At 32.2% G+C, this 26,453-nt stretch overlaps 1 protein-coding gene across 27 annotated transcripts; it reads left to right on the top strand.

Moving 5' to 3' along the window:
- The first annotated feature begins 18,005 nt into the window (after positions 1–18,005).
- Positions 18,006–25,977, top strand: LOC114288717 (E3 ubiquitin-protein ligase MBR2). 27 transcript variants are annotated; one of them, XM_082905558.1, is made up of 9 exons: positions 18,155–18,398; positions 20,059–20,188; positions 20,323–20,453; positions 20,582–20,663; positions 20,743–22,593; positions 24,337–24,387; positions 25,129–25,224; positions 25,325–25,468; positions 25,566–25,977. In XM_082905558.1, exons 5-9 carry the CDS (start codon positions 20,845–20,847, stop codon positions 25,695–25,697), a joined length of 2,172 nt encoding a protein of 723 aa, XP_082761684.1. In that variant the 5' UTR covers positions 18,155–18,398; positions 20,059–20,188; positions 20,323–20,453; positions 20,582–20,663; positions 20,743–20,844; the 3' UTR covers positions 25,698–25,977. The 27 variants fall into 27 exon arrangements, with proteins under 27 accessions (XP_028088095.2, XP_028088089.2, XP_028088091.2 ...); XM_082905468.1 differs by lacking the exon at positions 20,059–20,188 and having other exon boundaries at positions 18,151–18,398; XM_082905461.1 differs by lacking the exon at positions 20,059–20,188 and having other exon boundaries at positions 18,151–18,398; positions 20,323–20,457.
- The last annotated feature ends 476 nt before the right edge of the window (positions 25,978–26,453 follow it).

The raw sequence follows: 26,453 nt of genomic DNA, 5'->3' as shown, positions 1-26,453 counted from the left end.
GTGGTTAACATTTTTCTAACAATATTTATGAATATATTAATTTTTATTTTATCCTATAAATTACTGCCATTGTTAAATTTTATTATTAATTTCATATATTTAGGCCTCGTTTGGCAAGAGGCTATTTTAGCCAATTAGCCAAAAAGTTATTAAATTAGCCAAAAAGCCAACAACTCATACCAAAAAGTCAAAGATTCTCTTTTCTCTCTACTTTTTGCACATCTTTTCGTAATTAGCCAAAAAGTCATCCCAAACATACAAGTTTTTTTTATCTACCTTTTTAGCCAAATAGCCAAAAAGTTACTAAATTAGCCTGTTCCCCAATGAGGCCTTAGTCTCTAAAATTTATAATTTTAGCTAATATGACCTGATTGAATACAATTGTCCAAATGAGTTACTATTAAAGCTTAATTTGATAAACAAAAGGTTATTTCAAAATTTAAATAATTACTGCCACCAAAAAACAAATTTAAACAATTACAACGCAGCACTCATTTAATTGTAGGGTGTAGATTATCTAATGTAGCGTAACTAAAAAGATGATTATTTAATTTGGGTCATTTTTTTGATAAATTCTCTTTCTAAGTCATATTCTTTTTTAGTATTTTATTAAGTCCTGTTAAATATAATATAACAAAATCATCATTTTTAATTTTTTGCACATGTTTCTATTTTGAAACGAATGCATAACAATATTCCCTCATTTTATGGAGAAAATCTCTCCCTCATTCTAAATAGAAAATTTCTGTTATTTCATGGAAAAAATCTCTCCTACATTCTATAAAGAAAATATCAAATTATGAATTTTGAACCTTTTATAATTAAAAATTTTAAAAATAACGCAACAAAAACTATGAATGAAAATCAAAATATAATGTGAATATTCACAGTAAACAACAAACATACAACTAACTTTTGAAAAAACAAAACACATACTAAAATACAATGTGAATGTTCACAATAAACAACAAACATATAACTAACATTTGAAAAAATAAAATTCATATCAAAATAAAAGGTGAATGTTCACAATTTATAATTAACATACAACTAGCCTTAAAAAAATAACTCATACCAATGTAAACATTTACACTATAATGTGAAAACATAAAACAAAATTGAAAAAAGTGAAAATTGACTATTTCAATTGTTCAATGATAACAAAAATAATTGTTCAACTAACAAAAACAACAAACATAATTAACTTTCAAAAAAATAAAATTTATACTAAAATACAATGTTCACAATTTACAATTAATATAGAACTAGTTTAAAAAATAAAAAAATAAAAAAAACTCATACCAATGTGAACATTCACATTGCAACGTGAAAATATAAAATAAAATTAAAAAAAATAAAAATCGGCTATTTTGATTGTTCAATGGTAACAAAAATGATTGTTCAACCAACAAGTATAGTAAAAAAAATAACAAAATACAACTAACTTTTTAAAAAATTAAAAAAAAAAAACTCATACCAAAATACAATTTGAATATTCATAATTTACAATCAACATACAATTAACCTTAGAAAAACTAAATTCATATCAATGTAAACATTCACACTACAACATGAAACAAAATGGAAAGAAAAAAATGACTATTTCAATTATTTAATGATAACAAAAAATAATTATTTAAACAATAAGTATAGTAACAACTAACTAATGATATGCGAATATTCATATCTTACAAAATATATAATTATGTCTATATCTATATTCCAACACTTATTTCTCAAACTTTCAAACAATGTAAAATGTGAACATTCACACTAATTAACAAAAAAATAGAAACAATGGCAGCAATAGAATTAGAAATCCAAAAAAAACAATCAATTACTCTAAAAACAAAAAAAAATCTCCCACGTCCTCATCTTCATCATCATCTTTATTATTATTACTATTATTAACAATTTATGTAATTTCACAATTTCACGAATTCAAATCAAATCAAACTCACATTTGAAGAATATGTTCGTAACAAAATTGACTGGACATAAATAGAGTTTCGATTTACAACAATGAAGAAATATAGAGTTTCGAACATAGAGCAACAACGGACGAACACAGAACTTCGAACACAAAGTGATAATTTAGGAACACAAAATTTCACCACAAAAATGGAGGAACATAATATTATTTCACTACCATGTATAAACTAAAGTTTCTAAACCCTACCAAATAGAGAGTTTTGAAACCCTAATACAATGAAACAATACCACAAATGAGAATGAAATTGATTAAAAAGAAAAACGTGAATAATGGTAACTACCAAAATAGAGGTATCAATAAAAAGGAAATGCGTATATTATTTTTCTATGTAATACATATCAATAATAGACATAAGGGTATAATAGTCCAATAAATAGTATAAATGAGGAAAAAAGGATCTCATGGAATAAAAGTACAAATATATGAGACTAATTAAGTTATAATTTTCCTTGATAGATTTATTGGGTTAGAACACGTCCAAATGTAATTTATCAATAAACATAAGATTTTAATTATTCAAATTGCGAAATTGCTTTTTCCTACTTAAGTCATGTTTCCAAAATTACTAAGTTGGACATGTATGCAATTGAATTCTATGAAATGAAATTAAAAATTTTAAGAACTAAATAAATAAAATTGAAATTGATAGTTAAGAGATAATTTTTTAGTGACAATAATTTAAAAATAAAATTAAACTTAATAAAATTGCAGTAAATTTGGTCACTTCTACAATTAGTCTCATACTTTTGATATAACTATATTGGTCTTCTATTGAGATTTTAATTCTCATAATAGTTAAATCTTTTTTCACTACTAATTATGAATGTAAAAATTATATTATTATTTATTTTTTACTAAAATATATATTTATTTTAATATTTGTTAATCATATTATTTAATTTTGATGATGTCTAAAATATATTAGTTAATATACATATTATTTGACACAAATTATTATCTTTTTAAAATATATATATTTGTTAAATATTATTTAAATAAAATAATATTATCTTTTTAAAATATATATGTTAAATATTATTTTAAATATTTTCAAAAACTTTACTATTCACTTTTTGAAAAATAGGGTTAATTACTATTCATCTTTTGACAAATCGATTAATTATATTATTTTGACAAAAATGATTATTTTAAATATTTTCAAAAACTTTACTATTCACTTTTTGAAAAATAGGGTTAATTACTATTCATCTTTTGACAAATCGATTAATTGTATTATTTTGACAAATTTGATATTTATGGGTTGTCTTATTTTGACAAAATTAATATGGAGTGGTAAAATATTTAATATAAAATCTTTACAACATATACAATATTTTAAAGAGGACATATATTTTCAGATCCATCATAAATATTATTTATAGAGATTTTTCTGTATGCAAAATTTTGATCATAACTTATATAACATTATATGCAGAATACATCACGTGCGCTATTAAATTTTTTACACTACATTGATTATATTATATTATAATCAAATAAGAAGAAAAAGATGGAGTTATGTATATATGTATATACATATATATATATTATAAATTAGATGGAGAAAATTATTTGTTTGTTTGAAAGTTGTGAACTTTGTATTAAATTGTCTACAAAAACGGTGGCTCCATGTTTGAAAAAAACAAGAAGAAAAAAAATCAATCTTATTTTTATCTTTTTAATTCTTATCATTTGCTAACTATTTAAATTTAAGGAGTGTGCTTATGTAAGCAATGACATCAAGAGCCTGCTTATGTAAGCGATGACATCAGGAGCGTGCTTATGTAAGCGATGACGTCAGGAGCGTGCTTATGTAAGCCATGACGTCAGCAAGGAGCGTCCAACGGGTATATTTTTGTGTATAAATAGAGGTGTTGGATGTGGAGAAAATATCAAGAACTTGAAGAGAAAATATTTCTGTGAGCTCCAAAATTCTGAGTATTCTGCTCTTTCACTTTCAGATCTAAGTCTAGTTTTTGTTCTTACACTTTCATATCTACTCTTTGTGAGAGAATTATTGTAAAAGTGGGTTCAATTACCACTTATTCTTATTCCTTATTTTTGTGAGAGATTTTGTAAGGGTAAGGCATTTATTGTTGAGTGAGGCTCAATAGATAAGAGTAAGTCCTGTGCCAAATCCACAAGCTTGGTGGTGTATTTATTCTATTGATAGTAAAGAAATTCTCAAGGAGGTTCCTTGGGGAGTGGACGTAGGCCTGGCGTGCCGAACCACTATAAATCGCAGTGTTTGATTTTCTCTCTCTATCTCTTCTACTTTTATATTGATAATTATTATTCTGTTTTTTTATTTATTAAAATTCTGAATATTGTGTTATTTTTAATATTGTAAAATTTTTAATAACCCAATTCACCCCCCCTCTTGGGTTGCCTATCTGGGATAACAATTGGTATCAGAGCCTAGACTCTAGTTTTTGTGACTTAACCGTCTCAAAGTAGATCATGGCAACCCTAGTTATTCCTTACCCGAGGGACAAGCATCTAATAGGCCACCTCTATTTAGCGGCACAAATTTTAGCTATTGGAAAACTAGGATGACCATACATATTCAATCTAATGATTATGAATGTTGAAAAATTATTTGTAATGGTCCAAAAATTCCTACCAAAACTATAGATGGACTTAGGGTACCAAAACCTAAAGATGAGTGGGATGAATCAGATACTAGAATGGCCCAAATTAATGTCAAAGCTACAAACATGTTGTACTGTGCTTTAGATGCCAACGAGTTCAATAGAATTTCCACATGTAAAACCGCTAAAGAAATTTGGGACAAGCTTATAGTGACTCATGAGGGAACCGAACAAGTTAAAGAATCTAGAGTCAGTTTGCTAGTCCATAATTATGAACTTTTTAAAATGAAGCCTGATGAAACTATTCCTCAAATGTTTACTCGTTTTACTGATATTATTAATGGTTTAACTTCTCTTGGCAAAATATATACTAATGCTGAAATTGTAAGAAAAGTGCTTAGGTCATTGCCAAAAAGTTGGGAGACAAAAGTCATTGCCATTACCGAAGCCAAGGATTTATCAAAGCTAAGTCTAGATGAGTTAATGGGATCGCTCTTAACTCATGAGCTCATAATGCAAGAAGGAAAGGAAGAGGAGGACAACAACAAGAAGAAATGAATAGCTTTCAAATCCACCTCGAAACATCAAGAGGATAAGGAAGATGATTCAGATGAGGATAAGGAAATGGCATTCATCACTAGAAAGTTCCAAAGGTTTGTGAGAAAGAAACAAGGTGTACGAAATTTTTTCAGAAAAGACTTCAACAACAGGGATTTTCAAAGAGGAGAAAATCACAAAAAATCTGAAGTAACCTGCTATGAATGCAACAAACCTGGACACTACAAATCAGAATGTCCAGAACTTAAGAAAAAATTCAAGAAGGACAAAAAGAAAGCTATGATTGCAGCATGGGGAGAAGATAGTGATGAAAGCGATACAGAAACCGAAGTTTGCAAAAACGAGGTTGCTAACCTATGTTTAATGGCACTTGGAAATGAAAATGAGGTAAATGACGAATCCTTTACATTTGATGAATTACAATTAGCTTTTGATGAATTACATGCAGAATTTAAGAAACTTAGTTTGAAAAATAATTGTCAAAAGAAAGTAATTTCAAGTTTATCAAAAGAAAATGAATCATTGACTTCCAAGATAAATGTTTTAGAAAATGAAGCCATGAAAATGAAAAAGGAAAATGAGATTTTAACTCAAAAAGAGTCTTCAATTTCTGAAAAACATTTAATTGTATTGCAAAAAGAAAACGAGTCTTTAAAAAATGAACAAATTATTTTAAAAGAAAATATTGAAGACTTGAAAACTACTCTTTCAAAGTTCACTCAAGGTAGAGAGACTTTAGATAAAATTCTTAAAAATCAAAACCGTACTTTTGGTAGAGCCGGAATTGGATATAAACCTTTTTCAAAAGTAAAAACTGCCAAAAATGATTTTGTATATGTATCTTCTAATCACTCTCATCTCACATGTCATTTTTGTGGAACAAAAGGTCATATTTCACCTTCATGTCCTATTAAAAGAAATCCTTTTGCTAAAATAAAAAAGATGTGGGTTCCTAAGGATATCTCAAGAATATCAAATTCTAACTTTTATGGACCCAAGAAAAAATGGGTACCAATAGATAAATCAAATTTTTGTAGGTATGTTTCAAGACAAAATCCAGTAACGATAGATGGTATCTCGACAGTGCATGTTCGAGGCACATGACTGGAAATAAAGCTATGTTCGCCACACTCCAACCAAAGGATGGCGGATATGTGACTTTTGGCGACAATAGCAAGGGTAAAATCATTGGTGTAGGAAGTATTGGTAAAAATCCCTCTCCTATTATTGAAAATGTTTTATTTGTTGAAGGTTTAAAACATAACTTGCTTAGTATTAGTCAATTATTTGATAAAGGTTATAGAGTTATTTTTGAGAAAACTCATTGCACTATTGAAAATACCTTAGAAAACAAAACTTTATTTGTAGGTTATAGACATGAGAATGTATATGTGTTTGATTTACATGATTTATCTTCTCATTTTAACATTAAATGTTTATCTGCTATAAATAATAATGGTTGGCTTTGGCATAGAAGATTAGGACATGCTCATTTTGATTTAATTTCCAAACTTTCAAAAAATGAGTTAGTCATAGGTTTACCAAAAATTATTTTTGAAAAAGATAAACTTTGTGATGCATGTCAATTTGGAAAACAAACTAGAATTTCTTTTAAATCCAAAAATATCGTTTCAACTACTAGACCGCTTCAACTCTTGCATATTGATCTATTCGGACCATCTAGAACATTAAGTTTAGGAGGAAAATCTCATGCCCTTGTTTGTGTTGATGATTACACTAGATATACATGAGTATTATTTTTAACACAAAAAAATGAAGCTTTTTATAATTTCTCAAAACTTTGTAAAAGAATTCAAAATGAGAAAAATCTTAATATTTGTAGTATTAGAAGTGACCATGGTAGAGAATTTGAAAATGATGATTTTATTAAGTTTTGTGATGACTTAGGAATAGATCATAATTTCTCAGCCCCTAGGACTCCTCAACAAAACGGTGTGGTTGAAAGAAAAAATAGAACTCTTGAAGAAATGGCTCGTACTATGCTTTGTGAAAATAATTTGCCTAAATATTTTTGGGCGGAAGCTGTAAACACTGCATGCTATGTTATAAACCGTGCCATGATTAGACCTATTCTTAAGAAAACTCCTTACGAACTTTGGAAAGGTAGAAAACCTAATATTAGTCACTTGCGTGCTTTTGGTTGTAAATGCTTTGTATTAAATAACAATAAAGATAATTTAGGAAAATTTGATGCTAAATCGGATGAAGCTATATTTCTTGGTTATTCTATGTCTAGTAAAGCTTATAGAGTATTTAATAAAAGAACTCTACTTGTTGAAGAATCTGTGCATGTTGTTTTTGATGAATCTAACGATATTATTTCCAAGAATCTTTTAAGTAATGATATTGTAGAAAATCAACCAAACATGGAGAGTATTTATAAAAAGGAAAATGAAGAAAATCCATTACGCAAACATGACGAAGAAATGACAATGGAGAATCTTCAAAAAATATATGCTCTTACAGAAAATGACTCAAATCTACCAAAAGAATGGAAGTATGCTCATGGCCACCCCAAAGACCTCATCATAGGTGATGCGGCGGAAGGTATAAAAACTCGTTCCTCTGTTAAAAATATTTGTGGTAACTTGGCATTTGTTTCACAAATTGAACCAAAATCATTTTTAGAAGCTAAAAATGATGAAAACTGAATTTTAGCAATGCAAGAAGAATTAAATCAATTTGAAATAAATGAAGTTTGGTTTTTGACCCCTCGACCTAAGGATCATCCCGTTATTGGTACAAAATGGGTTTTTCGAAATAAAATGGACGAATCTGGAGTTGTTACTAGAAATAAAGCTAGATTAGTAGCTCAAGGCTATAATCAAGAAGAGGGAATTGATTTTGATGAAACTTTTGCACCAGTTGCTAGACTTGAAGCTATTAGAATGTTACTTGCTTTTGCGTGTTTTAAAGATTTTAAATTATATCAAATGGATGTTAAAAGTGCTTTTTTAAATGGGTACATTTCGGAGGAAGTCTATGTTGAACAACCTCCCGGTTTTGAAAATCATAAATACCCGGATCATGTTTTCAAACTTTCAAAAGCCTTATATGGCTTGAAACAAGCTCCTAGAGCATGGTATGAAAGATTGAGGAATTTTCTACTTGACAAAGGTTTTTGTAGAGGAAAAATTGATACAACACTTTTTATAAAAATCAAAAAGGAAGATATGCTAATCGTTCAAATTTATGTTGATGATATCATTTTTGGTGCTACTAATGAAAATTTGTGCAAAGAGTTTGCTAAAGACATGCAGGGTGAGTTTGAAATGAGTATGATGGGGGAATTAAATTACTTCCTTGGTCTACAAATTAAACAAACTAATGATGGAATCCATTTAAATCAAACGAAATATATCAAAGATCTACTCAAAAGGTTTGAAATGGAATCATCAAAGCCTGCAGCAACTCCAATGAGCACATTGATAAAAATCGACAAAGATGAGCAAGGTAAACCCGTAAATGAGAAGAAATATCGAGGTATGATTGGTTCTTTACTTTATCTTACTGCAAGTAGGCCCGACATAATGTTTAGTGTTTGTATGTGTGCACGTTTTCAATCCGCACCGAAAGAGTCACACATCATCGCAGTCAAACGCATTTTCAGATATCTTATCGGCACTCAAAATTTGGGATTATGGTATCCTAAGGGAACCACCTTTGAACTTTTTGGTTACTCAGATGCCGACTTTGCGGGATGTAGACTTGACCGAAAAAGCACTAGTGGCACTTGTCATTTTCTTGGACACTCACTCACCTCTTGGTTTTGCAAAAAACAAAACTCAGTGGCTTTGTCAACTGCTGAAGCAGAATACATTGCCGCCGCTGGGTGTTGTGCACAATTGCTTTGGATGAAACAACAACTTCAAGATTTTGGACTTCACTATGATCATATTCCTATAAAATATGACAACACAAGTGCCATTAACCTTTCAAAAAATCCTATTCAGCACTCACGCACTAAACACATTGAAATAAGGCATCATTTTCTGAGAGATCATGTACTCAAAGGTGACATTGAACTCGAATTTGTGCCTACAAATTGTCAATTAGCTGACATATTTACCAAGCCTCTAAATGAAGAACAATTTTGTTATATTAGAACAGAACTTGGTATGATGAATACTCCAATATAATGTTTATATTAAAAATAATTTTTTAATAATTAAATAAAATAAATATTGTAATAATAATAATTATTATAAAAAATAATAACCATAATAATAATATACATATATTTATATATATAATTTTTCTCTCTCTCTCTTCCGTTCCGTCTCTATCTCTCACCCACTCTCTCCCTTACTCTCTCTTTTTCTCCTTCTCTTGCTGTCTCGCTCTCCCCTTCTTCCTCTACCCTTAGCCGACTCCATCTCCACCCTCACCATAGCCTACAACCAACTCCACCATCCACAAAATCATCGATCACTTTCATCACTATCACCATCCATCCAAATCCCTCACTAATCTTCCAAACTCCATCACTTCTCCACCCGAAATCTGCATCACCATCTTCACCGATTCATCAAGTTCCATCACCGATCCATCAAGATCCGTGACTGATCCATCAAGATCCATTGCCGATCTACAAAAATTCGTCACCGATCTACCCAATCGTCTCAATTTCTTCCGTTCATCAAGGTTATCACCGATCAACATGTTAAAATTTTTGTTGCACTGTGTTGTATTTTTTTACTTGTTATATGTGCTCCAAATTTTCTTGGATTTAATATTGGTTGCTTCTACCTTGATTGAAGTATTTGTTTTTATTTTTATTTTCTCCTTTTTTGCTAGTACACTTGGTGTAGTTGTTTATGGCCAGATCTTAAGGGCCTTTGGTGTCATAGATTGGTAATTTATTTCTTCAATTTTATGAAATTTCTAGTGCATTAACTCAGGGGGAGACTCATATTTTGAGATTAACAATCATTATAAAATATATATATATATATATATATAAAAGGGCATGTGTATATTCTGTGCATAATTTTAGGGGGAGTATATATATACATTTTTTTTTCTTATCTGCCATACTCCTTATCTGCACCAACAAACAATTTTTTTGTGCAAAGTCAAAATTTAAAAAAAAAAATTAATAATAATAATAATAATAAATAAATAAAGGAAGAAATGCTCACAATTTTATTTCAGAAAAAGAAAATATTACTCGATTACAGGTAAATTTTCAGAAGGTTTCACAGATTTTTTCTTTTTCACTTCTCTCAACAATTTTTCATGAGCCTCTGTTACATGCCTCTCTCCATTTTCGATTTCTATGAGTCTTGGCATTATCACCGTTGCATAATACTGCACTGCATTCTCCAACTGTGCATTTTTTCTTTTTAGCTCTGTTAATCATATTATTTAATTTTGATGATGTCTAAAATATATTAGTTAATATACATATTATTTGACACAAATTATTATCTTTTTAAAATATATATATTTGTTAAATATTATTTAAATAAAATAATATTATCTTTTTAAAATATATATGTTAAATATTATTTTAAATATTTTCAAAAACTTTACTATTCACTTTTTGAAAAATAGGGTTAATTACTATTCATCTTTTGACAAATCGATTAATTATATTATTTTGACAAAAATGATTATTTTAAATATTTTCAAAAACTTTACTATTCACTTTTTGAAAAATAGGGTTAATTACTATTTATCTTTTGACAAATTGATTAATTATATTATTTTGACAAAAATGATTGATTGGTTGTATTATTTTGACAAATTTGATATTTATGAGTTGTCTTATTTTGACAAAATTAATATGGAGTGGTAAAATACATTTAGTTTAAAATCTTTACAATATATACAATATTTTAAAAATGACATATATTTTCAGATCCATCATAAATATTATTTATAGAGATTTTTTTGTATGCAAAATTTTGATCAGAGCTTATATAACATTATATGCAGAATACATCACGTGCGCTATTAAATTTTTTACACTACATTAATTATATCATATTATAATTAAACAAGAAGAACAAGATGGAGTTATGTATATATGTATATATATATATATATTATAAACTAGATGGAGAAAATTATTTGTTTGTTTGAAAGTTGTGAACTTTGTATTAAATTGTCTACAAAAACGGTGGCTCCATGTTTGAAAAAAACAAGAAGAAAAAAAATCAATCTTATTTTTATCTTTTTAATTCTTATCATTTGCTGACTATTTAAATTTAAGGAGTGTGCTTATGTAAGCAATGACATCAAGAGCCTGCTTATGTAAGCGATGACATCAGGAGCGTGCTTATGTAAGCGATGACGTCAGGAGCGTGCTTATGTAAGCCATGACGTCAGCAAGGAGCGTCCAACGGGTATATTTTTGTGTATAAATAGAGGTGTTGGATGTGGAGAAAATATCAAGAACTTGAAGAGAAAATATTTCTGTGAGCTCCAAAATTCTGAGTATTCTGCTCTTTCACTTTCAGATCTAAGTCTAGTTTTTGTTCTTACACTTTCATATCTACTCTTTGTGAGAGAATTATTGTAAAAGTGGGTTCAATTACCACTTATTCTTATTCCTTATTTTTGTGAGAGATTTTGTAAAGGTAAGGCATTTATTGTTGAGTGAGGCTCAATAGATAAGAGTAAGTCCTGTGCCAAATCCACAAGCTTGGTGGTGTATTTATTCAATTGATAGTAAAGAAATTCTCAAGGAGGTTCCTTGGGGAGTGGACGTAGGCCTGGCGTGCCGAACCACTATAAATCGCAGTGTTTGATTTTCTCTCTCTATCTCTTCTACTTTTATATTGATAATTATTATTCTGTTTTTTTTTATTTATTAAAATTCTGAATATTGTGTTATTTTTAATATTGTGAAATTTTTAATAACCCAATTCACCCCCCCTCTTGGGTTGCCTATCTGGGATAACAAGCTCTTTCTTCTCCTTACACATATTCACTACTTGTTGTTTTAACAAGCACACTTCATCTCTCCATTGCTGATTTTCTTGTACTCTTGCTTGTAATCGTTGCGCCATATTGGAAACTGCAGTCATGGCCTGTGTACTAAGAGCCACAGTGTGATTAATAGCATCGAAATCATTTCGATTGCCAATACCACTAGAACCCTCATTTACAGGCATAGCATGTGCCTGCGTCACTGGTACTCTCTCATTTGCCTGCATTACAGGCACCTCATGCAGGTCCGACTCATTGATAGCCAAGGTAAGGAATGACATGATTACAAAAGAAGCTAAAACAAATTTTTCTCTCAAAACACTTGATGATTTTGTATCTTTGCCTCTGATCTGTGTCACTTTTTATACACTCCATTGCTCCATTCCTCGATGCATATCTGCTATCTCTGCTCAAATCTTTTGTTTGTCCATACTTCCTGCGCTCGAGATGCTCCAAAATCCCCACAATGATTCCGACAAGACAGCCGGCCCCTTATTTTATTTTTGGCCACCCAGATTATTATATCCATTGTGTTTGTTTCTTATCTTCATCTTTATTTTGATGATGTCAAAGGGGGAGAAAAAATATGATTTTGAAAATTATATGTTGCAGGGTTACCATTATCAAAATTATATGTCGCAGGGTTGTCAAATATTTTGTCAAATTTATTTTGTGTCAAATCCATACAAATATTGCCATCATCAAAAAGGGGGAGATTGTTAATCATATTATTTAATTTTGATGATGTCTAAAATATATTAGTTAATATACATATTATTTGACACAAATTATTATCTTTTTAAAATATATATATTTGTTAAATATTATTTAAATAAAATAATATTATCTTTTTAAAATATATATGTTAAATATTATTTTAAATATTTTCAAAAACTTTACTATTTACTTTTTGAAAAATAGGGTTAATTACTATTCATCTTTTGACAAATCGATTAATTATATTATTTTGACAAAAATGATTATTTTAAATATTTTCAAAAACTTTACTATTCACTTTTTGAAAAATAGGGTTAATTACTATTCATCTTTTGACAAATCGATTAATTGTATTATTTTGACAAATTTGATATTTATGGGTTGTCTTATTTTGACAAAATTAATATGGAGTGGTAAAATATTTAATATAAAATCTTTACAACATATACAATATTTTAAAGAGGACATATATTTTCAGATCCATCATAAATATTATTTATAGAGATTTTTCTGTATGCAAAATTTTGATCATAACTTATATAACATTATATGCAGAATACATCACGTGCGCTATTAAATTTTTTACACTACATTGATTATATTATATTATAATCAAACAAGAAGAAAAAGATGGAGTTATGTATATATGTATATACATATATATATATTATAAATTAGATGGAGAAAATTATTTGTTTGTTTGAAAGTTGTGAACTTTGTATTAAATTGTCTACAAAAACGGTGGCTCCATGTTTGAAAAAAACAAGAAGAAAAAAAATCAATCTTATTTTTATCTTTTTAATTCTTATCATTTGCTGACTATTTAAATTTAAGGAGTGTGCTTCTGTAAGCAATGATATCAAGAGCCTGCTTATGTAAGCGATGACATCAGGAGCGTGCTTATGTAAGCGATGACGTCAGGAGCGTGCTTATGTAAGCCATGACGTCAGCAAGGAGCGTCCAACGGGTATATTTTTGTGTATAAATAGAGGTGTTGGATGTGGAGAAAATATCAAGAACTTGAAGAGAAAATATTTCTGTGAGCTCCAAAATTCTGAGTATTCTGCTCTTTCACTTTCAGATCTAAGTCTAGTTTTTGTTCTTACACTTTCATATCTACTCTTTGTGAGAGAATTATTGTAAAAGTGGGTTCAATTACCACTTATTCTTATTCCTTATTTTTGTGAGAGATTTTGTAAGGGTAAGACATTTATTGTTGAGTGAGGCTCAATAGATAAGAGTAAGTCCTGTGCCAAATCCACAAGCTTGGTGGTGTATTTATTCTATTGATAGTAAAGAAATTCTCAAGGAGGTTCCTTGGGGAGTGGACGTAGGCCTGGCGTGCCGAACCACTATAAATCGCAGTGTTTGATTTTCTCTCTCTATCTCTTCTACTTTTATATTGATAATTATTATTCTATTTTTTTATTTATTAAAATTCTGAATATTGTGTTATTTTTAATATTATAAAATTTTTAATAACCCAATTCACCCCCCTCTTGGGTTGCCTATCTGGGATAACAATATTTACTCGCCATATATATTAATTTGGACAACTTTTCCTTTATTACCAAGGAAGTCGACATAATTACATAAAAAATATGAAATTAATTGCATTATTTTTGAAAATCTATTAAAGAAAGTATTCCTCACTTTTGTCTCATTTTACATTTAGAGAGCTGCTATTAGCACTTGTCTAATTTCTTTGAATCTCTCTATTTTCATTTTATTTTATTACAATTATAACCTGAAGCAAAATTACATTAAACAATGTCATTTAATAGAACATCCACATATCAAATAACAATAGCGCTGTTATTTGTCCCAACCTTTTTACTTTGCCCCCCCTCCCCCCCTCCACTTTTTTGAACCTCTTACACCTAGCAAAATGAAGCCCTAACATTTTCTTTTTGATCCCTTACCTTAATACCAACTATACCTTTAATCCCAAATTCAAACCCTAACTCTAACCATAATCCCATCATTACTGACTCTAGCAACCACTACTGTTATCTTTGATGGCCATTGAAGACGATGGCTACACCTTCCACAACAACATTATCTTCACCGCCATTGCCGCCGTATCATTTCCGTCATCTATATGTCGTTGATATCTTTGTCGCAATGTCGCCACCCTTACACCTTGCCTCATCCTCCACAACCTCCTCCATCGCTTATACTTTCCCATTGCACCGCCACTCCTCGATCTATTTTCATCCACTTACTCGTTTTCTCTCTCTCTTTATATGTATGTATATTGCAATCTATTATGTCATTCGCGATCAGAGTTGTTGGTGGGAGGCTAAGGTTGCTGGGACTACGAGTGAGGGCTATGTGAGGTGCTACATCGTAGTAGATAAGCTGGTGATGAATACGATGGAGAAAGAAGAATCATAAGCGAAAGAGAGAGGGAAATCTGCAAAAATAAAGAATAAGAAGAATGAGAAGAAGAGAGAGAGAGAAAGAAAGAAAATGAAGGAGTGGTGGAAGGGTGGTCGCTTGTCACGAACCAACCCTAGGGGCTTAGGGTTGGAATCGCAACTCATTAATTTATTCTAGTTGTAGCAAATTAAATGGCGTAGGCGGAGGTAACAGGAAATAAAAATAATTAAACAGAAAATTTACTTCATTTTACTATTTTAATAAGAGAAAATATATCTATAGGGCTTTTATTATTTTATTATTCAGTGACCGGCTTCGAGTAGAAACAAAAGGGAGCAAAAATATAAAATAAAAAAAAGAAGACAAAATAGTGGATCAACATCAATCTTCGTGCGGGTTCTATTACGTGAGGTTATAGGTCTTCCCTACATCTCGTCACCTGAAAGGGTAACAGCTATAAACACACAACAGAGTGAGAAATATTATGCCAAGAGTATAGGGAATACAAAATAACCATGGATAGTTAATTAGGCTAAAATATTTACGTAATTTAATTTGAAATAATAATTTGTTTAAAGTGGCAGAAATTGAAATACAAAAATCATGTAAATAAATAACCATAATCACGGTACAAAACAGAACAGAACGGAGGTCACAGAAGTAACAATCAGAACATAGGTCAATGGATCCATGACAAACAGAAGACCATAAAGTGGTCAAACAGAGGTCAATGGTTATTTAAGTCCCCCAAGGCATGGGACTCCTATGGTGGTATTTACAAAACATAATTGTTTATAAGGTCATAGTTAAATATTCTTTAAAATTTAAACAAACATATCAATGGGTTTCATTTTAAACAAATAGAGTTCAGAAATTAATCCACGTAACTGAAATATTAATATAATTTATAAAATATAACTTGTATTGATATAACTCATAAAATATAACTTGTATAAAATAAATTATGAGAAGTTAAAACATACATAAAATATATTATGGTGACTCAAGGTATACCATAACTCACTTTAATAACGAGTCTTACTAACTCCTAGCTATTCTCGTTAGCTTCTGGCTCTTTCCTTGCTTCCTATTTGTGCTGATTCTCTGTGTTTTTTTTTTCTTTGTTTCCGTTAACACTACCTTACTTCACAGCACCATCCCTACCTATACATGCAATTAGGTGGTGACTCACATACCTAATGGCCCTAATGGTGATGAATCACCTTTCCCCCTTCTAATCCTAGGTGGACAGATGGCTCTTATTCATACCTCTTAATATATTTGCAAACCTCTTAACATCTTTGCAAATTTTCAAAATTAAACATGCCAATCCCTTCACCTTTATTAGTGATTAACTTAGTTCCAAATAATTCTCTTCATTATACATTTGATAACCACAATGACAAATTTATGTACATAACACTATAGCTTAGTTATTTTATTATTTTGCCTTCATCTTACATTGATCCTAATTAATTGTATAATAAATTAAATTATACTTTATTGCATACCATCATAAAATTAATTATTTTATTTTGCTATCACTCCCATTAGTATTAATATTATTATCATTATTATTATCATGATTGGTAGTAGTATTAATTAAATATTTAAGGTGTCACATCGCTTGTGGGTCGCGGTGGTAAGAGGTGGTGAGAGGGTGGTCGCTGGTGGGGAGACACTAGAATGGCTGCCGGATGAGGCTGCCGGCCGGAGTAGTGTGGAGGTAGCAACACTCAATAAAAACCATTACAATGACACTTTACAATATTGTACCTCCACTTCCACCTCCACCTCCACCTCCACCTAAATTCATTCTACCAACCTAAATCCTAAACTTGTTACTCTTTATAACAATTTTAAACTCAGAACGTATTCTCTTCATCACCATCATAAACCCTCATAAAATAGAAACCTTGAACCAAAAACCTCTTTTCAAGTCCAACGTATTACTCTTTATAAATTATTTCACCATTCATTGATACTTGTAGAGCAATTGAACATGATCACAACAATTCTGATGAGGTTGGCATTGTATTGGTAAGTTTATCTATCTCGCATTAACATTCTTGATCGTTTGCAATTGTTGTTGCTTTGTTCGAGCTGGTTTGGTACTAATTTGCCGACTGTTAAAATTATCTTTTGAATAGACATGCAACAAGTTGACATTGTTCAATTGAACATGATCTTTATTTTCGACAATGGTATGGAAAACGGTTCTATTTCATATGGTCAACACTATATTGTGTTTTTCATGAAGGTTTTTTTCCTTTAAAATCCACTTTACACTGAAATAAACCAAAAAACAAAAATATGATGAGAAGAAAAGAGGCAATGATGTTAATAAGATAAAGAGTTGGTATTTACCTAAGAGGAATTTTCGACGAACAAGTGCAATGGTGCACTGATTTCATTGATTTAGACACCGTAGTTCACTGCTAATGTTCAATGACGAACCTTTGATACAATGCTGTTCACTAAGGCAATAGTGTTTATTGATGCAATTTACTGTTGTTGCCGTTTTTCTTCAACAATAGTGAAACCGTTATTGTCGTCGCTTTTTTCAACAAGAGATGGACTAATTTCAACAGAAGAAGGAGAGGACGTGCAAAATTAAGTAGGTGTGTATTTGAGTAAAATAATATTATAAATAACGATAAATTTAACATTAATTGAAATGTTAAAAAATATCATATTAAAATTTAAAGTTTTAAGGAAATGATTCAAAGAAATAATGGTCAAAGAATTTAGGTAGCAGCCCTCTAGATTTGTCATAATTACAACATCAGACGAATAATCCTGATGACAATCATGAGCCGTTAGATACAAAATCTTCCACACCATTTTCTTCAAATCCATCGATTGTCGAGAAATCCAACGGCTCAGACTGATTTAACTTCCATCGTTAGCATCGGATTCTGAAATATTTGTACTACCAACAAAATCTGAGTTAAACATATTCGAAACGATCCCAATTAAATTTACTCTCTCTCTCTCTCTCTCTCTCCACACCTCTCTCTCCAACCCACTACACCATCGTCATCGTCATCTTTCATTAATTTTCTCAGCGGCTATAGATTTTCTCTCTCCCCAAACAAAAGCAAAACTGTCGAAAGAGAGAAGAGAGAGCTCAGATTCTCAGAAACGATCGGTGGACCGTGGATTCATCTATCCTTCATCTTCTTTTCTCAGTCAGTCAGGTTCTTCTTCAATCTATCTTAATTCCATGCTGAATTTATTCTCTTGAATCAGTTTCTGATAATTGTTTGGTAGAGATTTTTTAATCAATTTTATGTAATTTTTTTTTTTTAATTTGATAAATTTTTCCTGTGAGCGTGGTGCTGGAAATGGGGATCTGTGAATTACAGGCTTCGAATAAAGTTTTGATTTTTGACGTTCTCTTTCTCTTTCCCCTTTCTAGTATTATTATTATTTTTTATTTTGCTAGAAGATTGGCTTGTAATTTTGTGCATTTGTTCATTGATGATGTCGATAGATTCTACTTATGGCTGGCCTTGGTTATACTCTCAAAGTTTCCATCTTTTTTGAGCTTATCAGTTATAATTAGTTTCTACAATGTTCACATTCCATTTTTTTTCCTTTAATTTTTTGATGCATTGATGTCTCTGTGCACTGAAATTGCTGATTTTTACTTATTGAGTTAATATATATAATTGCTTGTTGGAGGTTTAATTTGTTGAAACTTGACTTTTGGTTTTGTATTAGTCTGCCAAGGATGCGACACATATAATTGTAATTTGCATCTGTATGCATTAGGAAGCCAAAGTTAATGGTAACTGCAAGCTTCTTGCATTATAATCTCACCATGTGGAGCACAACATATTTGGTATATATTTTCACTGTGGTCTTGAAGCAGTCTTGTTGCTTAGATGATTTTGGTTTAGGAAAAGTGTAATGAAAAAGTAGCGACCAAACTGATAGTTTAAGAACTTAAGGCTGTGTTTGGATATGGATTTGGGTATGCATTTGGGAAGGGAAAGGGAAAAGGAAAAGGTCGGCAAAATGTAACTATATTTCATTCATATTTTACCCATTTTTTTTTTCTTTCTCTTCCAAATCCTTACTCAAATCCATGATCCAAAACCGCTTAAGTGAATCGGTTGCTGTTGTGGCAACAATCACTGACCTCCTAGTTGTCTACGCTTTTATGGGAATATATTCCCATGTAGCAAGGTGACCGTCTTCATAGGAATATGTACGCAAATATCAAGGGATATCCTAATTAGGCAACGTGTGGCACAATAAGGTGCCCAAGGGCTTTCCTTACAAAATTTCTATCAATAAGTTGATTCTCATCTTCCCTCCCTGCAACTTGGGACCAGGGAAATCACCGGATGAGAATACCAAATTAAAGCACACTGTTAACAATTGGATTCCTCCAATTTGGATCACTGTTAACAAGCTTTAATCCAAATCACTCGAAGTCTGCTACATGGATCATTTTTCTTAGTTTATCTATGCAAAAGCCATATCTTATAACTTAAGAAACATAATGAATGCACTCAGGAGTTTATCATATTTGGGAAACTTTTCCTTGTGCATTGATTTAGCAGTTTATTGTACATGTTCTATTTCTGTGATGTAGTTCTGAAGCTCAGATGCCTCTCACTTTACAGTTTAAATATATTAATGAATGAGCCGTGCAGATATTTTTGAGTATATTTTATTCTGGTAGGAAGTTTTGGGAGCATGAAAAATATATAGGGGATATGGAATCCGTTACGATATTGTTTCTTTCTCATCTTTATCTATGAATCTCTCGATGTGTTTAATTAATTTTATGGTTAGGTTGGCACCATTTTAATAGCTGATTATTATTATTATTTGTCCTTTGAATAGTTTATATTTAGGGTTACTTGCGCAATAAGGTGAACAAATAGTTGGAGTATGGTCACAAGTTTAAAATAACACTCTAATAAACTCAGGCCAGGTGATAAAAGTCCAGTAGAAGTACCAGGAGCTCTCAAACGTCCGTATGCTTATTATGTACTTTCGTTGTCATAATTGCTTTTCTTTGTCATAATTGCACTTGTTTTGTGTTTCATTTTGTTCCCAAATAATATCTTGCAGTACTAAAGGTGGTTCTTTCTTTTGAAGTTTCAGATGTTATTCGAGAGAGGTTTATGGTTGAAAGTAAATGCATAATTCATCATCTCAATTCTGTTTCAGCTGTTGAAGTCTACGATAGTTGGAACTTTCTATTGTTCTGGTTGAGTAGCAATTTGTCTATGTTGGTAGGTAGGTAGGTAGTACCTGTTGCAGTAATGAGCTTTTTATCTTTTCTTTTACTTTATATCTCCTGCTTGTCTAATGACCACCAATATTTGGACTCTACTTTTACATCTTGGGCTATGCTTATAAGTGGAGTTGAAGAAGCACAGAGCCGTACAGATAGCGAGTCTTATTTTCATTTTTTGTTCAAATCATATGTTCTAATATCTTAAGTAAGTGGCCTAATTGCATTTGTGAATGGCTTGCGTTTTTCAGCTACTAGGTTGAGCTAGGATGTTTTCCCTTTTGCAGATTTGTGAATTCAGGTTTGCCTGAGCAGTGTTCTTTGTGATCAAGTGTTAAAAATATTGTTCTGCAACATACACATACCTTTGGGGGATTACATTAGCCCCAATGCAAGGGCAAAGGAGTGCAGGCAATTCCTTTACTGAAACTGTTGATCTTAACCAGGGATCTGTTTCCAATAACACTGGTATGAATCAGTCAACTGCTTGGAATAGCATGCTAAGTCCAGTGGAAAGCCGGTTGCCAAATTACATGCTTTCTTCTGCTGAAGGGAACTATACTTGCACTAATGCTGTTAGTCATAGTGCTCGGGGTTTTAGTGGTTGGGATTTAGGGGAATCTAGCTCTAGTCAAAATTTACAAGGCCAAGGCATTGGTGATGGTATGAAAATCGAAAATGGTCGGTCGTCCTCATTTTTGGTTCGTCCTGGGTCTGGACCGTCTAACATCTTACTTCGCGATAGTGTTAACAATGGTATTGGTGGTAATCAGGTTACCGACAGACCTTTAATTATGCAGAGTTCCAGTTCTAGTCGTGTTTCTCTGAATATAAATTTAAATGCTGGGGACATGGCCGGTAGTGGCGATGGTGGGCAGGACACGGAGCCAGATGCATTCCATAATTTGTACAAGGTAAGCGGACCAGAAACAGAACAGATCTTGAGTGCTAATGCTTCTTCTGATAACACTGGGAATTCTTCTGGTCATTCTGGTTGTTTGGTGGACAGTGAGGGTGAGTCAAGTTCGTCTTTGGGCAATTGGGGTTCATCCTGCAAGAGAAAGGCTCTTGAAGGTACTTCTGGACAGTCTTGTCCAGGTGGGAGTTCAAACTGCTTTCAACATACTGAAATCTTTCCACGACATGGTGTTTTTGCTCGTTACAGTGCTTCTAGCAGCTTAAGTATATCACCACCACCAGTGATTTCTCCTTGCATTGGTCCTTCTGAACAGCTAAACCCAAGAAGTGGCATTAGTATGCGTGGAGTAGCTTCTGACGTCTTTCCTCCTTCAAGTGTGACAGGAATTGCAGAAAGCTCCTCAAGAATTTTTGGCGTGAGAGGAAATGTTGGGCATCACGAATCTGTTAGGTTTAATTTACCATCAACAGGGAATGCGATAAACCATTCTGATGTGTGCTCCACTCCCCAGCCATCTAGACCTCTCTCTTTTACTGATTCTTTGGACTTGAGACCAACAACCATAGTAGCACCCAATTCAAATAATCCCCCAAACCAGTCTCATTCAATGCATATTCTTGATTTGCCAAGGAATACACCTGCTTTCCCTTGGAATGGGACTCTTAATTCAAGAGCTGGCGGTTCTTCAAGTTCTTTAATGCTTTCAGGGGACAGAGGTGCATCATTGCGAGAGGAAGCAAGTTTTAGAAGCACCCCAAGAAATGGCATGGAGCATCCTATTGTTGTTCCTCCAACTGAGATGAGAAATTCGGTGCAAGACTCAAATAATTGGAATTTTTCTACTGGAAATACCAGTACTTCTACAAGTGTCCCTTCTAGTTCTCGAGTTAGCCCCAGCTCTGCTATACGGCCTTTCCCCACTGCGTGGACACCTCATCGCAACCCCCCAACACAAAATCAACAAAGATTATCCGAATTTTCTCCTTGGACTTTGTTTCCATCTGTTGACTCTGAGTCTGAAGCTCTGAGAGCTCACTTTCCCCCATCGCGTTCAGGCCCTTCTTCTTCAGAGGAAACAATAATGCCATCTGGAGCTAATAGCCAAGGCCATCATCCACCATATCCAAGATCGGCTTTGTTGGAGCTACCTGGTGATGATGTGAATGGTTGGCGCGCTTTAGCTGCTGATATTGAGGGGAGACACAGGCTGGTATCTGAGGTTTGTGGTCTAAGTTCTTTGTTTTTTGTTTTAATTTTTCCCTGATTTCCAAGTTTACTAATCCTTTGCTTAAAGTTGGTTAAGATATATTACCTGAGTATGGTATCTTTGTTCCTAGAAGTACTGCTAAGGTTTTGTAATTCCAAGTACACAATTATCAATTTTCTTATGGCAGCATTTTGTTGTGGGCCAATGCAATGTCATAATTACTGCAACTTAACTTGAACATCTTGAACATTTTTAATCATGTAAGAAATCATGGACATAATTCCAACATCACTTCATCGTTGTGATTAACATCTCCGTCATCATTTTACAATTTTATCCCTTTGGCAATAACATGCTGTTAATAATACACTGTAATACCTTGAATTGCAAATTACTGGATGAGTATTTTTGTTATGGCCATCAAGTGTTTATTATAATAAACGTGTTACTCTATACCTACCTGGCTACCACCATTGATTCTGTATAGTTTGATGTTACATTTCTTATTTATATATTAATCTCATCCTTAATCTCTCTCTCTCTCTCTCTCTCTCTCTCTCTCTCTCTCTCTCTCTCTCTCTCTCTCTCTCTCTCTAACACACTTGCACATGGGTTCAAATGAAGCTCATGCATGCTGCCTCGGAGTATTGCAATATTAAGTTGATTAGTCATGAATATTTCGCATATATCAGTTTGTAGAGCTGTGCTTTCCTTTGAGAATGGCAGAGTCATGTTTCCATTGATCTCATTAATCTATTTGATGGAGTGAAATTTAGTGAAATCTGTAGAGATTGGTGAATTGTCAATAAGAACTATTTTAGTCCCCCCAGATTGGTAGACAAGTTGTTTTGGTCTTGTTGACCGTCTTCTTATGTAGGTGAGGATTTTGTGAATTGGCTTGTCAAGTATGGTTAGCTGGACATGTGATGTAGGACAAGTGTGGGGATCACTCTCCTGTTGGTAGTGACTAGTGAGCGCAGTGTGAAGAGGTTTCTTTTTTTGGGATGTTAGGGGACTGTTCTTTGTAAAATTACTTAGATTGTTAGGGCTATATGTTCTAACAAAACAATAAAGGTTTGGGAGTGAAGAGAGAATTTTTGGGACTGTTTGGCGACTGTTCTGAGCACTGTGAACGATACCCAAGAACAAAACCTTGGCTAGTGTTGTAGTTTTAAAGCCCTAGAGTTGAATGTTTAAGCAAGGATAGGGCTTGGGGTTGTAAAAAGGAATGTCTAAGGGTTAAAACAAGCTTAGAAATATCTCGTTGGGGAGTTAAAGGGCTATATATGGAAATACCTAATTTATATGTATCGCACTTGGGTTAGAAAAATTCAATGTTTATATGACATACATAAAGACAGAAGCTTCCTGTGGAATCCAATATGTCAATTTATTGTAGAAGATTCCTACTATGTCCATACCCTAAAGGCTATAACCACGGCCCTCACTCTTCTCACATGAGTAGGCCGCCCGCATTGTGAGAGGGGGTGGTGGATTCAGCCATTAGCGGCATATATATGTGTGTGTGTATTTTAATATAATTCCAGATTATGAAAGTTGTACGGATCTGTTTATTTATGGTCGTAATTGTCTGAATTGTTCTTGCACATTCTTAATTGCATAATTTGTGACACTGTTAATTTTAGTTTCTATCTTGCTAGTAAACGTACATTCTGTTGCTATCAAAATTGCTTAGTTTCTGATTAAGAAAAGTTGGAACATTGAAGTAACAACTTCTGTCCTTCCATTTAACAGATTCGTCAAGTCTTGAATGCTATGCGTAGGGGCGAGAACTTACGAGCTGAGGTTTAATTTTGATTCATGCCTCTTTAATTCATTAATTTTTATATGTTGTGCTGTAACACAACCATTTCGTCTTTGTCAACTGCCACAAGAGTATGAATGCTTTAGTTGATATAGTGACATTTCATGTTCTGTTGATTCTGTTTTTCACTGGAACTCATTTGAGATGGCAAAAATTCAGTAAGGCTTTCTATGCTTCTAAACTTCTTAGTAATTATTGTTTATGTTATCTACTTTTAAAAAAAAAAGAAAACTCAGTTTGATTAAAAGCAGCTTTCACAATAATTAAGCTCTGGTTGTTGCCAAGGACATTATTTTTTTGGAAATATGCACAATACAGCAGTGCATTGTAACAGTTGCACTTATCGTGCTGCATGAACTAGCTTTATAAAAATGCTACCAAAAGAACTACCAAAAATTCCACAAAATACTCACATGGGTGTAGGTCCCATGTGGTGTTGGTGCCACAACCATCATGTGGCTATTTTGTAGAATATTTGCTAATTTTTTTGGCAACAATGCTACATCCACACAATTTCTTCCCCCACAATCCCCTAATGAGGTGGCAAGATAAAATGCATGTAAAGAGAGTTTTGAGAAAATATTTGGTCAAGAAATTGTGTGGATGAATCATTTTTCTTTTTTTGGGGTCCCTAGCATTGTTGAATGATTTGTCGATCATCAAAAATGTCTTGTGACTTGCTTCATTTCTGACATTGTCCTGCATGTATAATCGTGTGTTAGGATTATATGCTCTTTGATCCATTTATAAATGGGGCTGCTGAGTTGCATGACAGGCATAGAGATATGAGACTTGATGTTGATAACATGTCTTATGAGGTAAGAAGGGGTTTTTTTCCTTCTTTTTTTATATATATGTCCATGTCATCAAATTTTGATGGAAGATTTTTGTTCCCTGACCGCGATTGGGGAATATCAGGAATTGTTGGCATTGGAAGAGCGCATAGGAAATGTGAGCACTGGATTGAGCGAGGAAACCATTATGAAGTCTATGCAACAGCGGAAGTATCTTTCTATCGCGGTAGTATCCCAATCAAACTTGGAGCCATGCTGCATATGTCGGGTAAAAGCCATCAAATCCTATATATACAGATGCTTATTTGGGAAAAGCCATCAAATCCTATATATATAAACCAATTTATTTTTTGAATCTTTACCAGGAGGAGTATGTTGCTGGTGATGATATTGGGACTTTGGATTGCGGGCATGACTTCCACACCAACTGCATCAAACAGTGGCTGACACAGAAGAATCTTTGCCCTATTTGCAAAATGACTGGTTTAGGCACTTGAGAGGGAAAACCATTATTTTTAAACCCTGAAAACTTAATTTTATTTCTTTGCCAGTGGATCATTAAACCCATTGCTTTGGTTGAAAATATAGTAATGTGTCTCATTCCTTTTATCCAAAAACCAGTATTTACTAAGCTCGTGAAATGCACGGGTTCATAAATGTGGAGAAAAGGGTTGTAAGTTATAGAAGATCATGGCAATGGTAATGGATTTGTGTATTGCCTGAAATGGATAAATTTAGACTTTGAAATTCTATTAATGATGTTATCAAGTTTTTAAAGGATTGCAGCTTATGTTAACTGTTATCAAGAAGAATAATATTAGGGATCATGAAAAAAATATTATGAAATGTTTCATGAAGAGTTTTCATCCTTTGATTAGTGTGGTGTTTTTTTGTATGTGTAGCCTAATAGTGGAGAATCTTTCATAATCATTTTTATGATTTTTTTTCATGATACCTAGCATTACTCTATTAGGAAACTCTTTTGAGAGGGGAAACCTTTTTTTGTGAATCACATCAATATGTTTTACCTTTTCAAGTATTTTTGCGGATTTTTAGTAATTTTTGTTATTTCAATTTCTTTTTACAAAAAGTTCTTGATAAAATTCCTGTTGGTTTATGTATTTGTTTATTATTATTATACTTATTTGTTGGTTATTATTATTATTATTATTATTATTAATTATATTTTAAAGTTCATGTTTAAATTCATTTGTAATGAATTAGAGGAAGTGATCTTGGCCTTAATTTGATTG

The sequence above is a fragment of the Camellia sinensis genome, chromosome 2 (genome assembly GCF_055761805.1).
Source record: "Camellia sinensis isolate YWXY chromosome 2, ASM5576180v1, whole genome shotgun sequence".
In the NCBI taxonomy this organism is placed as follows: Eukaryota; Viridiplantae; Streptophyta; class Magnoliopsida; order Ericales; family Theaceae; genus Camellia; species Camellia sinensis.
This window is presented reverse-complemented; position numbering and strand designations above follow the sequence as displayed.

Coding starts and splice junctions, on each gene's coding strand:
- LOC114288717 (XM_028232294.2), top strand. CDS start 20,845: ATGCAAGGGCAAAGGAGTGCAGGCAATTCCTTTACTGAAACTGTTGAT. Junction 24,388..25,128: donor GCGAGAACTTACGAGCTGAG/GTTTAATTTTGA, acceptor ATCGTGTGTTAG/GATTATATGCTCTTTGATCC. Junction 25,469..25,565: donor AGCCATGCTGCATATGTCGG/GTAAAAGCCATC, acceptor AATCTTTACCAG/GAGGAGTATGTTGCTGGTGA.